At 54.3% G+C, this 18,830-nt stretch overlaps 3 protein-coding genes across 5 annotated transcripts; all 3 read right to left on the bottom strand.

The window, feature by feature from the left end:
• Positions 1-710: 710 nt before the first annotated feature.
• LOC120651770 (U-box domain-containing protein 33-like) lies at positions 711-3,817 on the bottom strand. Of its 2 annotated transcripts, none has more exons than XM_039929384.1 (8): positions 3,605-3,817; positions 2,714-2,835; positions 2,420-2,541; positions 2,198-2,302; positions 2,019-2,109; positions 1,792-1,932; positions 1,283-1,690; positions 711-1,191 (listed from the first exon to the last, which is right to left on the bottom strand). In XM_039929384.1, exons 1-8 carry the CDS (start codon positions 3,756-3,758, stop codon positions 988-990), a joined length of 1,347 nt encoding a protein of 448 aa, XP_039785318.1. In that variant the 5' UTR covers positions 3,759-3,817; the 3' UTR covers positions 711-987. The 2 variants fall into 2 exon arrangements, with proteins under 2 accessions (XP_039785318.1, XP_039785317.1); XM_039929383.1 differs by having other exon boundaries at positions 2,198-2,314; positions 3,605-3,816.
• A 789-nt stretch (positions 3,818-4,606) lies between these two features.
• On the bottom strand, positions 4,607-5,002 carry LOC120648049 (forkhead box protein D1-like). The gene has a single exon (XM_039924825.1). It carries the CDS (start codon positions 5,000-5,002, stop codon positions 4,607-4,609), a length of 396 nt encoding a protein of 131 aa, XP_039780759.1.
• A 9,651-nt stretch (positions 5,003-14,653) lies between these two features.
• LOC120651766 (UDP-N-acetylmuramoyl-L-alanyl-D-glutamate--2,6-diaminopimelate ligase MurE homolog, chloroplastic-like) lies at positions 14,654-18,433 on the bottom strand. Of its 2 annotated transcripts, none has more exons than XR_005666308.1 (5): positions 16,490-18,404; positions 16,218-16,334; positions 15,949-16,124; positions 15,322-15,467; positions 14,654-15,036 (listed from the first exon to the last, which is right to left on the bottom strand). XR_005666308.1 is itself a non-coding variant. In XM_039929377.1 (5 exons), exons 1-5 carry the CDS (start codon positions 18,317-18,319, stop codon positions 15,018-15,020), a joined length of 2,283 nt encoding a protein of 760 aa, XP_039785311.1. In that variant the 5' UTR covers positions 18,320-18,433; the 3' UTR covers positions 14,654-15,017. The 2 variants fall into 2 exon arrangements, 1 of the variants encoding a protein (XP_039785311.1); XM_039929377.1 differs by having other exon boundaries at positions 16,495-18,433.
• Positions 18,434-18,830: the final 397 nt, after the last annotated feature.

The raw sequence follows: 18,830 nt of genomic DNA, 5'->3' as shown, positions 1-18,830 counted from the left end.
CTCTAAAACAAAATTCGGGCCCCTTTACTAAGAGAGATGATTGCCCCCTCAAAAAAAAACTAAGAGAGATGATTGAACGGAGCAAATTTTGAATGAGATTGCGAAAATGATTTTAGCTGTAGACGGGCTTCGAAGTTGGAACTGATTTTTTTAGGGTGTGTACCACTAAAATCCGGCAATACATATAGATGCAACACAACTGGCATTTGGAGGGCGACTGAAATGCTTTTCGGCACTTTTGTAATTGACGTGCAAGACCTAAACCCAGACGATTTCTGCGTTCCAAAATATAGTCTGGTTATGCTGGCTCCTCCATTATTTGGTCGGTAATGACGGATTAAATGAATGGAAAAGGAAATGAGAAAAAAGACTGGCAACCAGCAAAAGGACAATAAAGATAATAAAACTATAAGAAGGAAGGAGATGGAAGCCAAGGCAAGGAAGGGAAAAGCTCATCGGTTTGTCCGCTTGTGCTACCAAATCGCGCCCCTGACACGTCAGAAGCTAATAATGGCCCCACGTGTACGGTGAATATATCGATGTGGTATAGGGCCCATGCCACGCAAATTTGCCTCTCCACGTGTCTCTTCTGGGTCTCTATTCCGATGCCTTCCAGAATTGATCAAAAGAGGTTTTCAATGTGAGGTGTCGCCGACCTTGTACGCATGACACAGGAATTAGCGTTTCCTAACCCAAGCCAGAGCTATTTATAGCGCAAAGATTGTAAACTCTACTTCTGATTCATCCTAACCCAAGCTCTTGTGATTTTCCCGAAAGAAAACAGCCTATTTATGGCGTCACATCTAATGCTCCTCTTAATCAGTTATTCCATTTCCATCGTAATACTAACAGCTCACCTCGTACACACACAAAATGTCAAAGTAGTGAAGTACACGAGCCCGCGATAGGGCTGCGCCACGAAAACTGAAGCTGGAAGTGCCGGTTCACCGGAGAGGAAAACAGAAACTGAAGCGGAAGCAGGGCATCTCAAGAGAACCGGTGCTGCTGCCGCCGCCTCATCGTGTAGTCTTGGATCACGGCGCCAAGCGCGAAATTCGGCGCGAGCTCGCGGTGCGCGAGCGGCTGCCCGGTCACGGGGGACGCGTCGCTCCCGCCGTCGAGCCAGCCTCTGATGGCGTCGGCCTCGTACGTGGACCCGTCCGCCGCGACGTGAGGGTCCCTCATGGGCTCCTGCGAGATCAACGGGGACGAGCTCAAAAACTCTCTTGCAGAGTGCCACAGATTATTGCAAGTGTCTTATTGTGTTTATGAGGATGCAAACCTGGAGGATGGGGCAGAGGAAGTAGGAAGGGATGCAGTCTTCGTCGTACGGTGACTGAATGACAGACGACGGTGACGAGAACGCGGTCGGCTTGCATTGGCTGAGCAGCGCCTGCAGTTCTTTGCCACCAGTGTCAAGATCAATCTGTATGTGGACATGCTCCTTCTGCGGCTCAGTCACTTGACCAGCTGTTGCGAGGATGGCATCCATGTCGACGATGTGCCGTTCAAAGGTCGATTCTTCTGAAATTGCCTCTTGGAGGTCGTCGGGGGATGTGTTTTGCTCATCCACGGGCAGGTGGTTTGCTTGTCTTAACTGAGCGATTTCCCGGTTTGCTCTTGCGAGAGCTTCTTCAAGCTCTTGGCGCTTTCTCGCTTCCTCCAAGTACAACTCCTGGTATTCATTTGCCTGGAAGGTTCAAAGTTCTGGTCAAAATCTAAAAATATATATGCAACTAGAATATTTTTAATTCTTTACAAAAAGAAGTGGTATAGGGCAAGGTATTATACTTTCTGAATAGCTAAAACCACTTCCTCGTCTGCCTTTTGGCGCCTGGAAGATTCGTTTAGAGCTCTCTTCATCAAGTTCTCAGCTGCTATGCATGCCTCCTTGAGTTCATCATATAATCCCAATTCTGACTGAATGTTGTTCTACACAACAGTAGTAATAGAAATTAAAACTGTAAGCTCGCTGTTATCTTCGGAATCAGGAGATGCCGTTGCATAGAGTCACGCACCTCTTTCTGGTAAGGTACTAACTGCAGAGTTTGGTGATCAAAATCAGGGAGCAAAGGTGTAGCTGATGGTGAAGTGTCCACTTCCTTACCCCTATTATCATAGAAAACTTGATCAGAAATTTGGAACCCCTTTAACCCAATAGCTACAAGATATACAAAAGTTACACCTCAGACTGTACCTGGTACATACTAGACGTCCCTTGCAAATAAACCAAATCTTGCATGCTGGATCAGCTCTCTGCATGATTTCTGTTGCCTTCGTAGACTTAGGTTTGTCCATTTTTCTGAGACCAAAGCTGACAGATATAATTTCAATACATGGTGGATTTATGACTTCCTAAATTTACTATAAACAGATTTGAGTTTGAAAAAACAGGATTTACTTGGCATTTCAGATTTACCTTGAGTATTGTCTGTCTGCGGCAGCTGAAATAACTAGCCTAGTGACTCTATGCAGGACAATGAGTTCAACTAGACCGGCTACTACATCTTCCTTCTCAAAAACTAGTTTCTCACATTTTACCTGAAATTTACAAACATTAGGGACCTATCATCCATCCTGTTCCATTTGAAACCTAATGCTAACTTTGAAGCTGTTAACTGCAGGCCAAAACCACGTGGGGAAGGATAAATGTACAAGAATATGACATATCGACACAGTATATATGAAACTTGAGGAAGAACCAAAATAGCACCTTCATTCTCGAGCATTGATGAACATAGCTGTCTAGCTGTTTGTTCACCTTTTCACGCTCAATCCTTCTGAATAGTTTCACTTGCTCCGGGCTCAATTTACTAGAATGAAATTTGACTCCCACTGACATAAAAAGACAAAATTAAAATCTCTGCAGCAGGTACAGGTACAATTTGCAATACTCCGGAAAAGAAATCATAGATTAGTTTTACCCCTAAAGGCAAGGTGTCGTTATTGTTCCTAGCCTACAGGAAGAGTTTGACTGATTGTTAGGCTGACACTTTTATACCATCATATATGAAATAGCTGTCATGTGGGGCCGCCAGTACTCCCGCCGAAACCGCCGGGCCGCAACGACTGCAGACGCCGCGGGCGGGGAAGCTGCAGGCGCAGCCCAAGATCAGCCGGCTGGCATGCCTGCAATTTAGGATCTATTTCCTAGTTTGTTGAGGAGAGACTATTTATTTGGCGGATCAATTAAGCAATAACAAACTCATTCCCAAACCTCTCTCTTCTTCCTAATCTCCCTCCTGCTCACCATAGATCGACCGGCGCAAGCTCCGGGCGGCCATACCGGCCGTAGCTACGAGCTTCGTAGTCGAGGGCCAGCCACCCTAGGTCCCAACGCCCTTGACAATAGCGGTCCAATATTTCACTAGTATGTATCCTATTTAATCTGATATAATACTAGTATAATTTTGCATTTGACATGTTTCCCTTATTGGAATAGGAGAAGTGAGCAAACTGCAGGAAACGTTGGCCCACAATTTATCATGATCAACATGGTGGCCGATGGCCTCAAATTCTTGTGGCCAGAATCATCGAACAAGTATTTGCGAATTCCTTCAGCAACAGAACGAACTAAAAGCATATAAGATCAAGAAACACGTACTCACTGGAATCATCTGCGGCGGAACATGCACATGTGTGATCACGATAGTGGCTCCGCTGCCGCCGAAATGGCTGAGAACCCACGATAGCGAGGACCGCCCCACCTTGAACTCTGCCGGCAGGGCGACGAACACCTTCTCCGGCGCTGCCGCCATCCTCTTCGCAGAGTTCGCGGTGAAGCCTCGGTTTAAAAGACCTAGATGCCGTGTCGCCGTGACATAAAAAACACGCAGACGTTGGACTTTTATAAGATACAAGAGACTTTGGACGCGGGACAGTGACACCAAGCAAGGAGAAAGCCAATGGCACGCGACAAAGACATACAGATACAAGGTGGAAGTTCCCAGGCTACCTGCAGGTCTGGACCCTGTGCAGTTGACTGACTCATCCAGTCATCTGTACAATATTTTGCATTTTTGCTGATTCAAGTTTCAAGCGATTGAGAGCAAAGCACACGGCATGAAGCTAGGAAATTGGAAGCATCAACAAAGAAATTGAAAGGAAATACTGCAATAAGAACAAGATAGTCACATGTGTTAGCGCGCCCCACCTAGCTAATCCGACCATAAAACCCAGGTGTTATAGTGGGAGGGGTTATAGTGGGAGGGGTGGGAGCTTTTATTCATAGTCCATCGTTCCCCCTACGGCGTGCGAGCCGGGGTGGGGGCTTTTATTCATAGTCCATCGTTCCCCCTACGGCGTGCGAGCCCGGCGTAGCCCGCAGCAAGTCTCAGCACACGAGAGGCCCAGGGGAAATCGCGCAGCGGAAATGCGTGGCCGGGTGGGTTCGAACCCGGGACCTCGGCTCTGGTACCATGTTAGCGCACCCCACCTAGCCAACCCGACCATAAAACTCAGGTGTAATAGTGGGAGGGTGGGGCCTTTTATCTGTATAGAGGCCCATCTAGAGGCCCATGTATAGGATCTATATATCTCACCCTTCTAGGGTTTGGAGAAATACAAGGCATTATTCTCTCCTACATGGTATCAGCTAGCTCTTCCTTCATCTAGCCGCCGCCGCCGCCATGGCTGGCTGGCCACCGGCGCCCCCTTCCCTCATCCACTTTCCTCCCCTTCCCTCCTCTGCTCCTGCGCCGTGCGCGTGGAGCCACCCTGCAGCCGCCTTTGCCGCTGCTGCGGGCGGCCCCCTTGGTGCCCCTGCCGCCGCCAACTCCCTGGCTGGCCGGCAGCCAGCGCAGCCAGCGCCGCCGGCCTTTGCTGCTGCTGCGGGCGGCCTCCATGGCGCCCCTGCCGCCGCCACCTCCCTGGCCGGTCGGCAGCCAGCGCCGCCAGTGTGGATCTCCTCTGCTTCGGGGCCGCCTGGATCCGCCGCGTGGGGCCCCAGAGCCGTCGTCGCCGCCGCCGCCGCCCACGCCTCGGGCGCGAATGGTGCGGCCATGGCCGCCGCCCCTATAGCCCCCACGGCCGCGGTTGGCACGGGCTCCTCTGCTCCGTGCGCTGCTGGTCCTCTTGCCCCTGACGCTGGCCTGGTCGCCCCTTGCTGAGCCGCACGGCGTCCTGCACTGCGTGCCTCTGCTCCTGGCACGGGCCGGCTGCACAGGGCGTGGAGCCAACGGCCGCGGGCCCCTGCTGCTCGCCGAATGCAGCTGCCGCTGCGACGCAGCGAGCACGCCCTGCGCCGCCACCGCGCGACGCCGCGACTGCTGCCTCCAGCAGCGCGAGCCTGCGCTTGCTCACCCAGGCCTCCTTCGCGGGCCCAACTGCTGCGCCCGTTGCCCCTGGTCGCGCGGCACTCGCCTTCACCGGGGCCGTGCAGCATGCGCCTGCCGCCGCCCTGGCCGTGGGCGCGCCCAGCGCCGCCGCCGCCGCCGCCGCCGTCTACGGCACAGGCGTGCCAGCCGCCGCTGCCGCTGCTGCCCACGCGGGCGCGGCCCTCCCTCCTCTGGCCCCGGCCCTGGAGCCCGATGCCGCGGCCCCCGCGGCCCTCGCTACGGCTTGCCCTGCTGCCCTCGCGGCCCTTGTTGCCGCGGCCGGCGCGGGCCCTGCTGCCATTGCAGCAGCTGCTGCTACCCCCGCGGGTGCGGTTGCCGCCGAGCTAATCCTGCCCGCGCCCGCGACGGCCGCACTGGCCATGGCGTTCGGTCAGCCCCCCGTGGACGCACCGTTCACCGCCGCCGCCTTCCGCAAGCAGCAGGCCACCGCCGATGCTGCTACGGCCGAAGCTATCGCTCGTCGGGTCGCTGCGGAGCCGCACCACTTCCTTGTCCCGCCCGTCATCCCCTTCACCGCGCACGGCGCTTCGTCCTCCCACCAGGCTCTGCCCTCTGGTGCTCCTCTCACCGGCCCGACCGGGGGTGGCGGACGACGCCGGCGTCGTTAGCGGGGGCGGACATGGTGGTGGTGGTGCTGGCGACACTGCCCATGGTGGTACTGCTGGATGCTGTCGGGACACTCCTGCTCCTGCTCCTGCTCCTGGCCCTGGAGGTACGCCCTGGCCATCCTTCAGCACCCCGTGGCCAGGGCACCTCCCGATGTGGCTGGTTCAGGGTCAAGGGGGGCCCTCGTCCTCAGCCTCAGCCGGCAGCCATGCTCGCCGCTGCTGCTCCCCTGTTCGCGCCGTTCTGGACCCCGCCCGCTCCACCCAGCCAGCAGCCGACCTGGCCTGGGCGGTGGGACCAGGCCGCACTGGCGCAGTCCTTCAGTGCCATGGGGCGGACGCCGCCGATCAGCACCGAGTGGATCGCCGACTCGGGTGCCTCCTTTCACACCACCCCAGATGTCGGTATCCTCTCTTCTGTCCGACCCCCACACCCCTCTTGTCCTTCTTCCATCATGGTTGGTGACGGGTCTTGCCTTCCTGTCACCGCCGTGGGTTCTGCTCCTGGTTTTTTTCGTCTTCCCAATGTTCTTGTTGCTCCACAGATGGTTTATAACTTTCTTTCCATTTGTTAGTTTACAGCTGACAATTCTTGTTCCATCGAGTTTGATTCTTCTGGCCTCACTGTAAAGGATTCGGCCTCCCGGCGTCTGCTACTCCGGTGTGACAGCACGGGGCCCCTTTACACCCTTAGCCTTCCTTCTTCCGCTGCACCACTCTTGCCTTCTTCTTCGCCTTGGCCGTCTTGGTCTGCCGCTTTTGCCGTGACGCCGTCTTCCACCACCTGGCATCGCCGTCTTGGTCACCCAGGCCGCGACGTTCTGGCTCAGCTCAGTCGTTGTACTGATGTTCCTGGTACTAGGGCTCCTGCTGAGCCCCTCTGCCATGCGTGCCAGCTCGGTCGTCATGTTCGGCTCCCTTTTTCTTCTTCTTCTTCTTCGCATGCGACGCATGCATTTGACCTTGTTCACTGTGACCTGTGGACCTCTCCTGTACTTAGCCTTTCTGGTTACAAGTACTATCTGGTGGTGGTCGATGACTTCTCGCACTACTCTTGGACGTTTCCTTTGCGCGCCAAGTCTGAGACCTTCCCCACCCTCCTGCACTTCTTTGCCTGGGCGTCCACTCAGTTCGGCCTCACCGTTAAGGCCGTCCAGTGTGACAACAGGCGTGAGTTCGATAACTCCACCTCCCGTTCCTTCTTCCTCTCTCGGGGTGTTCAGCTGCGTATGTCTTGTCCGTATACCTCTCCCCAGAACGGCAAGGCTGAGCGGATGATTCGCACGACGAACAACGTCGTGCGCACCCTTCTGATCCAGGCCTCTCTGCCCCCGCGCTTCTGGGCGGAGAGCCTCCACACCGTCACCTACTTGCTCAACCGTTTTCTGTCCACTGCTTCTCCTGCTCCCACTCCGCACCACGCACTTTTTGGTACCCCTCCTCGCTACGACCACCTTCGGGTCTTCGGGTGTGCGTGTTACCCTAACACCTCCGCCACTGCTCCTCACAAGCTAGCGCCCCGCTCGACTCGGTGCGTGTTCCTTGGTTACTCCCCTGACCACAAGGGGTACCAATGCTTTGACCTCACTTCTCGCCGCATCCTGATCTCCCGACACGTCGTCTTTGATGAGTCGGATTTCCCCTACTCCACCTCCTGCACACCTTCTCCTGACCCCGAGCTGGAGTTTCTGTTTCTGACTGACCCGGTGGTTCAGCCACCGTTACCTGTCTGTCCTTTTCCTGTAGGTTTTCCCGGTACACCGGCACTGCTTCCGGTGATCCCTACTGCGCCGAGCGTGGCCCCGGTGCCCGCGGTCGCGCCACGCACGGCCCTCGGACCTCCGGTCATGCCGCGCGCGGACCCGGTGTCTCCCGCTGCGCCATGCGCGGCCCCGATGCCTTCTCCTACACCTGCGTGGTACGCTCAGGCACCGTAGCGGTACGCTGAGCCGGTGCAGGTGTACCGGCATCGTTCGGCGTCGACACCGGCGCCGCCTCCTGCTCCGAAGGCTCCTGCGACGCCGACACCAGAGCCGCCGCCGCCGCCGCCTCCTTCGGCTCCTTCTCGAGCTGAGCCGGAGGTGTACCACCCGCCAGTCATCTATCGGGATCCACGGCATATCCATCCCATGACACGGCGGATGGCGTCTCAGGCCGCGACTCTCTCCGCCACCGAGGGAGAGCCGCGGGTCTCTCCGATACCCTCCTCTGTCCGCGATGCCTTGGCAGATCCTCACTGGCGTCGCGCGATGGAAGAGGAGTACATGGCTCTTCTTGCCAACCAGACGTGGGACCTCGTGCCGCGTCCGTCTGGTTGCAATGTGGTGACTAGCAAGTGGATCTGGACGCACAAGCGTCGGGCTGATGGCACGCTAGAGCGCTACAAGGCTCGCTGGGTTCTCCGGGGGTTCACTCAGCGGCCTGGTGTGGACTATGATGAGACCTTCAGCCCAGTCGTGAAGCCCGCTACGGTGCGCACGGTGCTCTCGCTTGCGCTCTCGTGCTCTTGGCCTGTGCACCAGCTGGACGTGAAGAATGCGTTTCTTCACGGCACTTTGTCAGAGACTGTGTACTACTCTTAGCCAGCGGGATGTGTGGACTCGAGTCGTCCGAATATGGTCTGCCGGCTCAACAAGTCTCTCTATGGACTGAAGCACACTCCTCGGGCTTGGTACTCTCGGTTCGCCACGTTCTTGCTGACATTGGGGTTCACCGAGGCCAAGTCTAACACGTCTCTCTTCATCTAACGCCGTGGGGATGAGACTGCCTATCTACTGCTCTACGTTGTGCTCACAGCCTCCAGTCAGCGGTTGCTTCAGAGTGTCATCTCCTCTCTGCAGCAGGAGTTTGCTATGAAGGATCTCGGTCAGCTCCACCACTTCTTGGGCATCATTGTTGAGCCTCGCCCGTCTGGTCTTCTCCTTCACCAGCAGCAGTACGCACTCGATATTCAGGAGCGGGCTGGGATGAATGATTGCAAGCCCTGCTCCACTCCTATAGACACTCAGGCGAAGCTGTCTGCTGATCTGGGTGATCCGGTGGCTGATCCTACTGCCTACCGGAGTCTGGCAGACGCTTTGCAGTACCTCACCTTCACCAGGCCGGACCTCACCTACGCTGTTCAGCAGGTCTGTCTCCATATGCATGATCCCCGGGAGTCACACCTTGCTGCACTGAAGCGTCTCCTCCGGTACGTCCGTGGCACTATGGACCTCGGCCTGGTGCTTCACCGCTCATCCTCTGCTGAGCTGGTGGTCTACAACGACGCTGACTGGGCTGGCTGCTCGGACACTAGTCGCTCCACTTCCGGCTACGCCGTCTTCCTGGGCAGCAACCTGGTCTCCTGGTCGTCCAAGCGGCAGCCGGTTGTCTCCCGCTCTAGTGCCGAGGCGGAGTACCGAGCTGTCGCTAACGGCGTGGCGGAGGCGTCCTGGCTACGACAGCTCTTGGCGGAGCTCCACAGCCTGCTCGCCAAGAGCACGCTCGTCTACTGCGACAACGTCAGCGCCGTGTATCTCTCCACCAACTCCGTCCAGCATCAGCGGACGAAGCACGTGGAGATCGACCTACACTTCGTGCGCGACAGAGTCGCAATCGGCGATGTTCGGGTACTCCATGTCCCGACTACCTCCCAGTTTGCTGACATCTTCACCAAGGGAGTGCCCTCCTCGACCTTCTCGGAGTTTTGATCCAGCCTCAACGTAGCCGGTGGCTAGTTGTGGCTGCGGGGGTATTTGCCCTTTGTACTCTATTTGTACTCTCTTCTTGTCCAATCTTGCATACCGCTGCGTCGGTTGTTCAGACTGCGGGGGGTGTTAGCTTTCTTGTTGTCTAGTCTTGAACACCGCTGCGCCGGTAGTTCAGACTGCAGGGGGTGTTGGAGTATATTGAGCCCATGTACAGAGGCCCATCTAGAGGACCATGTATAGGATCTTGTCGGTACCTCAGGACTGGGGTACCCCTCTCTTACTATGACAAGACTCGTGTAGTTATCCGTAACTACGCCCTAAGGAGCTGAGCAGCCGGATCCCTGGGGTCCGGCTCCATCTCACCGGACCAACATCCCCGGACCCGCTTCCCGCTCGGGACAGGTCCGGTGTCACCACGTGTCCTAGAGAATAAAGCGCTCATGACCAAAACGGCCGGGGGCCCCGGACCCCCCACGGGGTCCCGGACCCCCGTATGCTACCCGGACCCCTCAGTAGGAAGGGAACAGACACCCCGCCTAGGAGTGGTCCGGAGCCGCCACGTGTCCGCATGCGCAGGAACGTGCGCGGCTGCCAAGCTTCCTCAGGAAGACTTGCTCACCTACCGCATTCAATGTGGAAGACGTTAAGTGCGCTCTGCCGCAGCAGAGCCCGAGGAGACTTTTGCCAGGCTGTACTGATGGTCGTGCGTTACCAAGGTGCACAGAACAGCCGCTGGCGCCACTTACGCCACGCATGTCAGTCTACTACGCCAGTTAGACACGACAACTCGGCGACGGAGTATCATAACGGCTATGTGGTAGACCCAACAGTCTACGCCGCAACCTACAACGGGCGCCTCACCGATGGGAAAGGAGAAGACCCCCTGGGTCAGAGAGTCTACAGGACGGTGAAGCGTATCCGGCAAGAGATTCTCCATCACTGTAGCACCATTAGTTCCTATTTGAGTATAGAATACCTCCTTGTTGGGCCCACCTGTCGGGGTCCAACACCCGTGTACGCGCCCTCCTTGCACTATAAAAGGGGGACGCCCGTTAGAGAATAAAAAAGCCCAGGAGGGCAGAGGAGAGACTCCACGCAGTGGATGTAGGGTATTACACTCCGGCGGCCCGAACCACTCTAAACTCGTGTGTTCTTGCGTTCTTGCCCCCGAGCTAGATCGGCCTAATAGCTTAGCATTTCCCCGAGTACTCCCCCTCAGGGAATAGGCGGGTGCGTTCCGCCACCCGGCTGTGGGTACCCCAAAAAGCCCACGACATTTGGCGCCGTCCTTGGGGAGATGCAAGTGTTGGCTAGATCTCCAGGCTTCTGAGGCTGAGCTCATCCTCTGCAACGGCGATGAGGAGATGAAGAGAGGCATGGCGGCACCTACGCCGCATGTCACAGCGCCGAGGCAGCAGCACCCTCGGTGCGGCAGCGCGCGGTAGCGACGCCTGCTGAGCGTCGCCACTACGACACCTCAGAGCCGGCGCACTGGCGCGCAGCGGAGACGCCCACTATGCGCCACCCTACAACACCTCCGCGTCGGCTCAAGGTTTTCTCTCAAGCAACCACCAAGACTCCCTGTGGCGGCATGGCGTCGGCTCAAGGCTTTCTCTCAATGAAGCCTGGAGTCGACTGCTGTGGCCCGGGAAGTCTACTGTCGTCTCCTCCCTCGCCAGGACCAAGGCTCTCTTGGTGGTGCTGCAGACAGAATTCCGCCACCAGGCGCGGGGGCCTGACGCCAGCACCAAGGTCGAGCCGGTGAACGACCGCCCTTCTCCGTGCTCCGTGCTCATCCAAATGAGCACCCAGCTCGTGACGAGCAGTCATCGGGCTGGTCTTCCGGCGGCAGACGGCGGTGACTGGGCCACTCCCATTCAAAACCAAAGAATTTGTTTTCATGCAAACTAAGCATGAAATAGTTATTGTGCAAAGGAGGGCCCGGCAAGCTCCCGAGGTGATGCTGGATGATGCTGTGTTAGCATGTCCAGGGCACTTTCTTCTCCAACGACTGAGAAGAACCTCCAAGGTGGCAGTTCCACTCCAGCCAAGAACGTGCCTAACCTATGAAGTGGCAGCTGTAGGTTACCGCTAGATAGGTTTGAGTTAGTTTCTCCTTTGTACTGATTTGGTGCCTACGAGTGGTCCAGAGCGGTAAAAGTCCGCCCTTGTAAATCCGGCCTCTGGCTTCATCAGGCAACACCAAGTGGTCCAGAGCGGTAGAGGTCCGCCCTCGTAATCCCGACCTCTGATGTACACCACAAATCAAGTAATGAAGGAGATTTGCTTCCTCAGACCTATCTTTACTTTAACCTAAATTTGCTTCCTCAGACCTATCTTTACTTTAACCTAACAGCTCTTGTTCGTTCAACCTGCATGTTTCTTTTTCCTGCACAGAATTTTTTCTTTTGTTGCTAACAATCCAAATTGAGTTGCTGGCTTGTGGTCAGGTTGGGACACCCCTTCTAGCTGGAAGGCAGTTCGGACCCCTAGGGACCTGCTCAGGAGAAGTGGTGCCCGTATCCTGGGGTAGAGAAGTTCTGCGTAGCTTAACCTGGTAATGTACCCTAAGCCTACGTACTTCGCTGCCATGTTACGAGTCCCCTCGTCCCCGAGTCTGCTGTCCCTAGAGGTCCCGGGCTCCTTTCTAGTATAAGGCCTGGTTTCCTACACCTTACTGCAAGACCCGGTGACGTAATTCATGGGATCGTCGTCGCTCCAAGTCCACTCCGGTGGCTCGCTCCGGCGGAGACCGCTCGCCACGGTCGCTCCAAGTCCACTCCGGTGGCCCACTCCGGTGGAGACCGCTCGCCACGGTCGCTCCAAGTCCACTCCGGTGGCCCGCTCCGGCGGAGACCGCTCGCCACGGTCGCTCCAAGTCCACTCCGGTGGCCCGCTCCGGCGGAGACCGCTCGCCACAGTCGCTCCAAGTCCACTCCGGTGGCCCGCTCCGGCGGAGACCGCTCGCCACGGTCGCCTGAAGCCGGGTCCGGGGAAATAGTGCTTGCTCCTTGGGCAGTTCGAGGTCCGCTTAGCTCGACTCCGTACACTAAGCCTGCACATTCGCCGTCCTATGGAGAGCACTCTAGTACCTGAACCTGGCGACAAGTGCTACGGCCTTGAAGGGGTCCGGAGCACACGCTCTTGACATGGGCACGCCAACGCAATCAGCATCGCGTCATGATAATGACCCCACCTGCGGGTTCGTACCTCTCCCGAGGTGGGCCCGGGGGCCACTGTCGGTACCTCAGGACTGGGGGTACCCCCTCTCTTACTATGACAAGACTCGTGTAGTTATCCGTAACTACGCCCTAAGGAGCTGAGCAGCCGGATCCCTGGGGTCTGGCTCCATCTCACCGGACTAACATCCCCGGACCCGCTTCCCGCTCGGGACAGGTCCGGTGTCACCACGTGTCCTAGAGAAGAAAGCGCTTAGGACCAAACCGGCCGGGGGCCCCGGACCCCCGTATGCTACCCGGACCCCTCAGTACGAAGGGAACAGACACCCCGCCTAGGAGTGGTCCGGAGCCGCCACGTGTCCGCAGGCGCAGGAACGTGCGCGGCTGCCAAGCTTCCTCTGGAAGACTTGCTCACCTACCGCATTCAATGCGGAAGACGTTAAGTGCGCTCTGCCGCAGCAGAGCCTGAGGAGACTTTTGCCAGGCTGTACTGATGGTCGCGCGTTACCAAGGTGCACAGAACAGCCACTGGCGCCACTTACGCCACGCATGTCAGTCTACTACACTAGTTAGACACGACAACTCGGCGACGGAGTATCATAACGACTACGCGGTAGACCCAACAGTCTACGCCGCAACCTACAACGGGCGCCTCACCGATGGGAAAGGAGAAGACCCCCTGGGTCAGAGAGTCTACAGGACGGTGAAGCGTATCCGGCAAGAGATTCTCCATCACTGTAGCACCATTAGTGCCTATTTGAGTATAGAATACCTCCTTGTTGGGCCCACCTGTCGGGGTCCAACACCCGTGTACGCGCCCTCCTTGCACTATAAAAGGGGGATGCCCGCTAGAGAATAAAAAAGCCCAGGAGGGCAGAGGAGAGACTCATTCATACAAGTGCAATACACCACGCAGTAGATGTAGGGTATTACGCTCCGGCGGCCCGAACCACTCTAAACTCGTGTGTTCTTGCGTTCTTGCCCCCGAGCTAGATCGGCCTAATAGCTTGGCATTTCCCCGAGTACTCCCCCTCAGGGAATAGGCAGGTGCGTTCCGCCATCCGGCTGTGGGTACCCCAAAAAGCCCACGACAGATCTATATATCCCACCATTCTAGGGTTTGGAGGAATATAAGGCATTATTCTCTCCTACAAGATGGACATGTTGGAAATTTGGAATACCTGGCGTTAAAATATTTAATTACATGATACTGTACATGTAGAATGGCAGAATACCAGTATTGTATTATCTTAAAAGTGGGAAGATTTGCTGCATATGCCTGAATAAAATCAGAGACCCAGTGCACATAGACAAGTAGCAATCGTGCAATAAACAAGCATTGTCATATAGCTGAAAAATCACAACGAAACATTTACCATACTAAAAAGGTCAGCTGTTACTTTACTAGGATCAAAATAGTAGACGTAGCATGGACATAGTTTTATTATAACCAGAATAAGCAACATTGTGATAGAGTGCAATAGGACACAATGGCTGGTGCATAATGAAAATTCAGGCACTACGAACTATTCATGAGCTTATATTAAGAATGCAGCTGACCTAATAATGTAGCGTAAAGTAGGCACAGGCACTAGACCCCATTCACGAGCATACAGTATGTTTTAAGACTAAAATCTGTCATGTAGCACAAAGAGTAAGCACAGAATAAAATCTATCAGGAATTCAGGAGCTGAAACTCTATCTGAATAATTTGTTAGATTCAGTAAAGAGAGTGCTAGTTATTAGCTATGAATAATTTAGATGAATTATAAGAAAAAAGGAGACTATCTAGATGAATTGTGGACTAAAAAGACATTCTGTGAGGCTCAATATAGATGTCATGATAACAGAAAAGATAACTTCCAAAAGATCTTATATTCACTGCCAGGGGACATGCTATTTTTGAAATTATAACGCCAGAAAGCCCTTACATTCTTTTTTGTCACCAGGAAGCTTCACCAATCCACTATCACAGTGACCACAATTTACTGGATGGGAAGTTCCATAGACTATCTGGCAGTACAACAGAATAACTGATAAGCTAATTTTTTTGTTAGTAGTTAGCACTTTGGTTAGAAAACTCAGCACTTGCAGGAGTAATTTTCTTGCAGGGCTTGGATAGCCTATCCCTGAAAAGCTCCTAGTAGATCTGGGAATCTGACGTTGTTCCTTGAGTAGATAAACTCGACTATCTTGACTAAACCAAAATCAGTGGCTTTCTGGTAACCTGTGACAACAAAGAGAGCAAAATAATAGATTGGTGATTTTCATGTGAGTTGAAAATATAATACAAATCAGTATAGGTGAAGCTCTAATAGAATCTGCATGTGAAATCACAAATTGCAAGGTAGTTATAAGGAATTAAGGTTTTAAAATTAAAAGGTTATGATTTCTGTGCATTGTGGGTTTTCTGTCATACTTAGAAAAATGTTTGAAAGGGCTCAGTCACCTGGAAATAAGTCCAAACTCACACGAATGAGATGTAGTAACCAGTGATTTAGAAGAAACATACCGCCAAGGGAACTCTGAGGTGTCAATTCCAGCTCGATGCAATTGATCAACATATTGTAATGCTTCTCGGCACTCTTCCCTGTCATCAAAAAACTCACTTTTATTGCCTTCAATCTGATAAGTGTCGTTCCCTTTGCCAGTGATAACCTGAAGGCAGAAACATAGCTGTCAGAATCATGATGAACCAAAAAAGGGATCAAGGTGAACACTACTGCATAATAACTGGCATGGTTTAAAGAAATAAGATTACTTTGTCAACACTAATGTATCAATTACCACTTTCTAGATAGTGACACAATAACAGTAACATCTTTTACTTGTTCTTCCAGTACTTGTCGCACAGACAACAGAAGGCATATAGTGACTAATGAAAAAGGGACTATATTATTTAACTCCTGTATAGCGAACATATTAGGGTTAATGCCAGCTTATGTAAGCATGGAGAACTTTTTTTTTCCACCATGGGGTTTACCCCAAATTTCATTACTTATCGTAACGAAATTAGAGTGTGTATGCATGGAGAACTAGGCCTACCAGTTTTAAAATTTCTTCACGACACAGTTATATAGTCAGAGGCTCAGCTACAGAGAAATCTTCCTGATAACAGGAAGCTTTGGAGAAAACATACCACCACATCGCCTTGTTCGCCCATTGCAACAGCAGCTCGCACTGCAACTCTTCTAATTTCATGTAGGAAGAGCCTATGTCCATTTGGAAGGGGTGGATAATAATCGTTAGCACCATGTTTCAAGTATTCTTCCATGGTCCAGCCTACACCAGCCAACATATCATCCAGGATATCCACTGTTCAGAACAGAACAAATTTGTGTGAAATTCAGCACAGTAAGGATTTATCTGACATATGATCCAAAATTAGATATTAATTATGAAGCATACATGGATCTTCATTTGCAGGATTGTCTGATGTCAACATGACAACATCACTTTTATCAGCTGCAATCTTTGTCATCACCGGCCTCTTCCCTCTTTCTTTCTCACCACAACATCCAACAACTAAATAGAACAGCATAGCAGGAGGTTCAGTTCATATGCTATAACCAGAAGAATAATGAGAATATAGCACCACGTACAACTAATCAACAATTCAAGACTAGTACAACTCTGTGTAGGCAGTATACAATGTTAACAAAAATTACAGAAGAAATTACCATACCAGTGACGATCCGGCGTGGGCCCAGCTCCCTTACACCATCCAGAAGCACCGACAAAGCTTCTGGTGTCCTCGCATGATCAACAATCACCCCAAATGCTTGCTCCTCGTCAATTAGCTCACACCTGCCTGGGATAGCATCCACCTCTTCTATGCCCCTGACTATGTCCTCCAGTGGTGCGCCCACTGCAATACCAACTGCCACAGTTGCAAGGATGTTGTAGATGTTATCCCTTCCAAGCAGCCCTGAGGAGATCTCAAGGATCCCATGCGGTGTCTGTACCAAAACCTCTGTCTCAAAAAGGGAAAGCTGGTATTTAAGAGTGTGCACATCAGCCTTCTTGTTCTCAAAAGAATATGTCACCACAGGGACATCATGCCCCCCTTGTGCAGCGAAGAATGGGGCACTTGGATCATCGATGTTTACCACTTTACGATGGCGCCCAGGGTCCACCATTCTGGAGAACAGAGAAGCCATGCTGCTCATATACTCCTCATATGTCATTCTATCCTCCCCATCAGTGTGCCTAACATTAGTCAGCACAGCAATATCATAATCTATCTCACTATCCACACCAGATGGAGGCATCCCATCAGTGGCTGTCTCCAACACAACTGCCTCGGCGCCATTGTGCAACATTGTTGCCATCAGCTTCTGCACGGCAATGGGATCACCAGATGCATCATGTCGCGCATCAAGCTTGTTGCTGCCGAAAGCATAGGCCCCAAGAACGCCCACCATGCCAGTCCTCACCCCCATGGCCTCGTACACTGCTTTGACCAGGTGAGTTGTGGTGGTGACTCCATCCGTGCCAGTGACACCTATAACCGCCATGTCCGTGGACGGCCGCCTGTAGAGGCAGGCAGGGAGCACACGGAGCGCGGTTGCAATGTCTTCCACAATGACCAACGCGCGGCAGGCCAGGGTGCCCTCGATGTTGACGTCCTGATCAGCTACGACGGCAACAGCCCCTCGCTTGTCGGCCTCGGTGAGGCCCGCGAGCCCCTCCTCTCCCACGCACACAAAGAGGTCACCCGCGGCCACGAGGCTGGCGTCGCTCTGCACCCCCGCAAGCGCGACATCCTGGTCGCCCGTCACGGCCACCGGGACGAGCTTGCTCTCGTCGAGGAGCTCGGCAAGCGTCATGCGGAAGGCCGGCTGCCGCATCCTGGACCCTTCGAGCCCGAGCTCCCCGGCCACATCGAAGCCTTCCTCATCTTCGTCGAGCGGCAAGCCATCGTCTCCATCCTTGTCCTCGCCCCCCTCCGCCTCCTCGTCCTCCTCGTCCGCCACGGACACAACACTGAGTCCCTGCAGCTTCCGAATCTCGTCGAGGTCGATCACCTCCTCGGGGGAGAGCTCGTCGGCGAGGCCCTCGTCCTCGGGCTGCGTCTGCGACGGCGTTGGCGAAGCAGGGGACGGCTTGATGAGCCCGCGCCGCGTGAACTCCTCCCTCTTCTCGGCAATGGCGCGGTCGATCTCGTCGAAGAACTCGTCGTCGGGGTCGTAGCTCCCGCCGCCGGCGCCGCCGGCCGAGGAGGGGGACGAGAAGAGCGGGTGGTCGGGGGTGATCTCGGGCGGCCGGCTCCGGGCGCGCTCGACGCTGCGCGCAAGCTGGTCGTAGCGGTTGAGGCCGTGGGACGAATCCTCCGCGGCCTCTGGGGGCTCGTCATCCGCGGTGGGCGGACGGAACCGCCGCGTGGCCGCGGCGGCGAGGCGCGGAGGGAGGCGGCGCGGGGCCGGCGGGACCAGGGTCCCGGGAGGAGGCGGGCGGGACGCGGAAGGGAAGGGGAAGGGGAGGCGGAAGGCAAGGGGGGCCGTAGCCATGGGAGGCTAGCTGGGGGTTACGGCTTGCTGTCGCTGTGTTGGTGGGGGTTTTGGATTGGGGAGGGTCAGGGAACTGGGAAGAACCGAAGAAGGAAGGAAGAGGGGGGATGAGGTAGAGGGCTGCTGTGCTGAGTTTTGAAATTTGTGGCCCGGGTCTGGCTGTTGGTGGACCGTGGACCTGAGCTTTGGGCTGGGGCGCTGGGCTACCTGTGTTTGCTGATTATGTTTTATTTTTCTGTTGAAAAAATCTTAATTACCTCCCTGGAGTTTACGTTTCCACTCTGGACACAAAAAACGAGTATTTTGGCTCTTTAGACTCGCGATACCGGACATATGAGCTTCCTGTTTCGTTTCTCTTAGTGGTTTTTCTCTTTTTATGTTTATTTTGGATAAATATTTAAAAAATTATAGTAAATAAAAAATCATAAAATGGAAAATTCAGGGACTGAAAGTAGACGTTTTCATAGTTCAGGGATGAAAATGAGCCGAGTGCGATAGTTTCGAGATGAAT

Source organism: Panicum virgatum, chromosome 9K, assembly GCF_016808335.1.
Source record: "Panicum virgatum strain AP13 chromosome 9K, P.virgatum_v5, whole genome shotgun sequence".
Classification (NCBI taxonomy): Eukaryota; Viridiplantae; Streptophyta; class Magnoliopsida; order Poales; family Poaceae; genus Panicum; species Panicum virgatum.
The sequence above is the reverse complement of the archived record's forward strand: the minus strand, read 5'-3'. Positions and strand labels throughout refer to the sequence as shown.

What these genes read in the sequence shown, in the direction of transcription:
- LOC120651770 (XM_039929383.1), bottom strand. Translation starts at nt 3,758, where the DNA reads ATGGCGGCAGCGCCGGAGAAGGTGTTCGTCGCCCTGCCGGCAGAGTTC. An exon ending in TAGTACCTTACCAGAAAGAG is followed by an intron (nt 1,933 to 2,018) that starts GTGCGTGACTCT and finishes ACTGTTGTGTAG; the next exon opens with AACAACATTCAGTCAGAATT. An exon ending in TGGTTTTAGCTATTCAGAAA is followed by an intron (nt 1,691 to 1,791) that starts GTATAATACCTT and finishes TGAACCTTCCAG; the next exon opens with GCAAATGAATACCAGGAGTT.
- LOC120651766 (XM_039929377.1), bottom strand. Translation starts at nt 18,319, where the DNA reads ATGGCTACGGCCCCCCTTGCCTTCCGCCTCCCCTTCCCCTTCCCTTCC. An exon ending in CCCACGCCGGATCGTCACTG is followed by an intron (nt 16,335 to 16,494) that starts GTATGGTAATTT and finishes TGTTCTATTTAG; the next exon opens with TTGTTGGATGTTGTGGTGAG. An exon ending in TCCTGCAAATGAAGATCCAT is followed by an intron (nt 16,125 to 16,217) that starts GTATGCTTCATA and finishes TGTTCTGAACAG; the next exon opens with TGGATATCCTGGATGATATG.
- LOC120648049 (XM_039924825.1), bottom strand. Translation starts at nt 5,002, where the DNA reads ATGGCCGCACCATTCGCGCCCGAGGCGTGGGCGGCGGCGGCGGCGACG.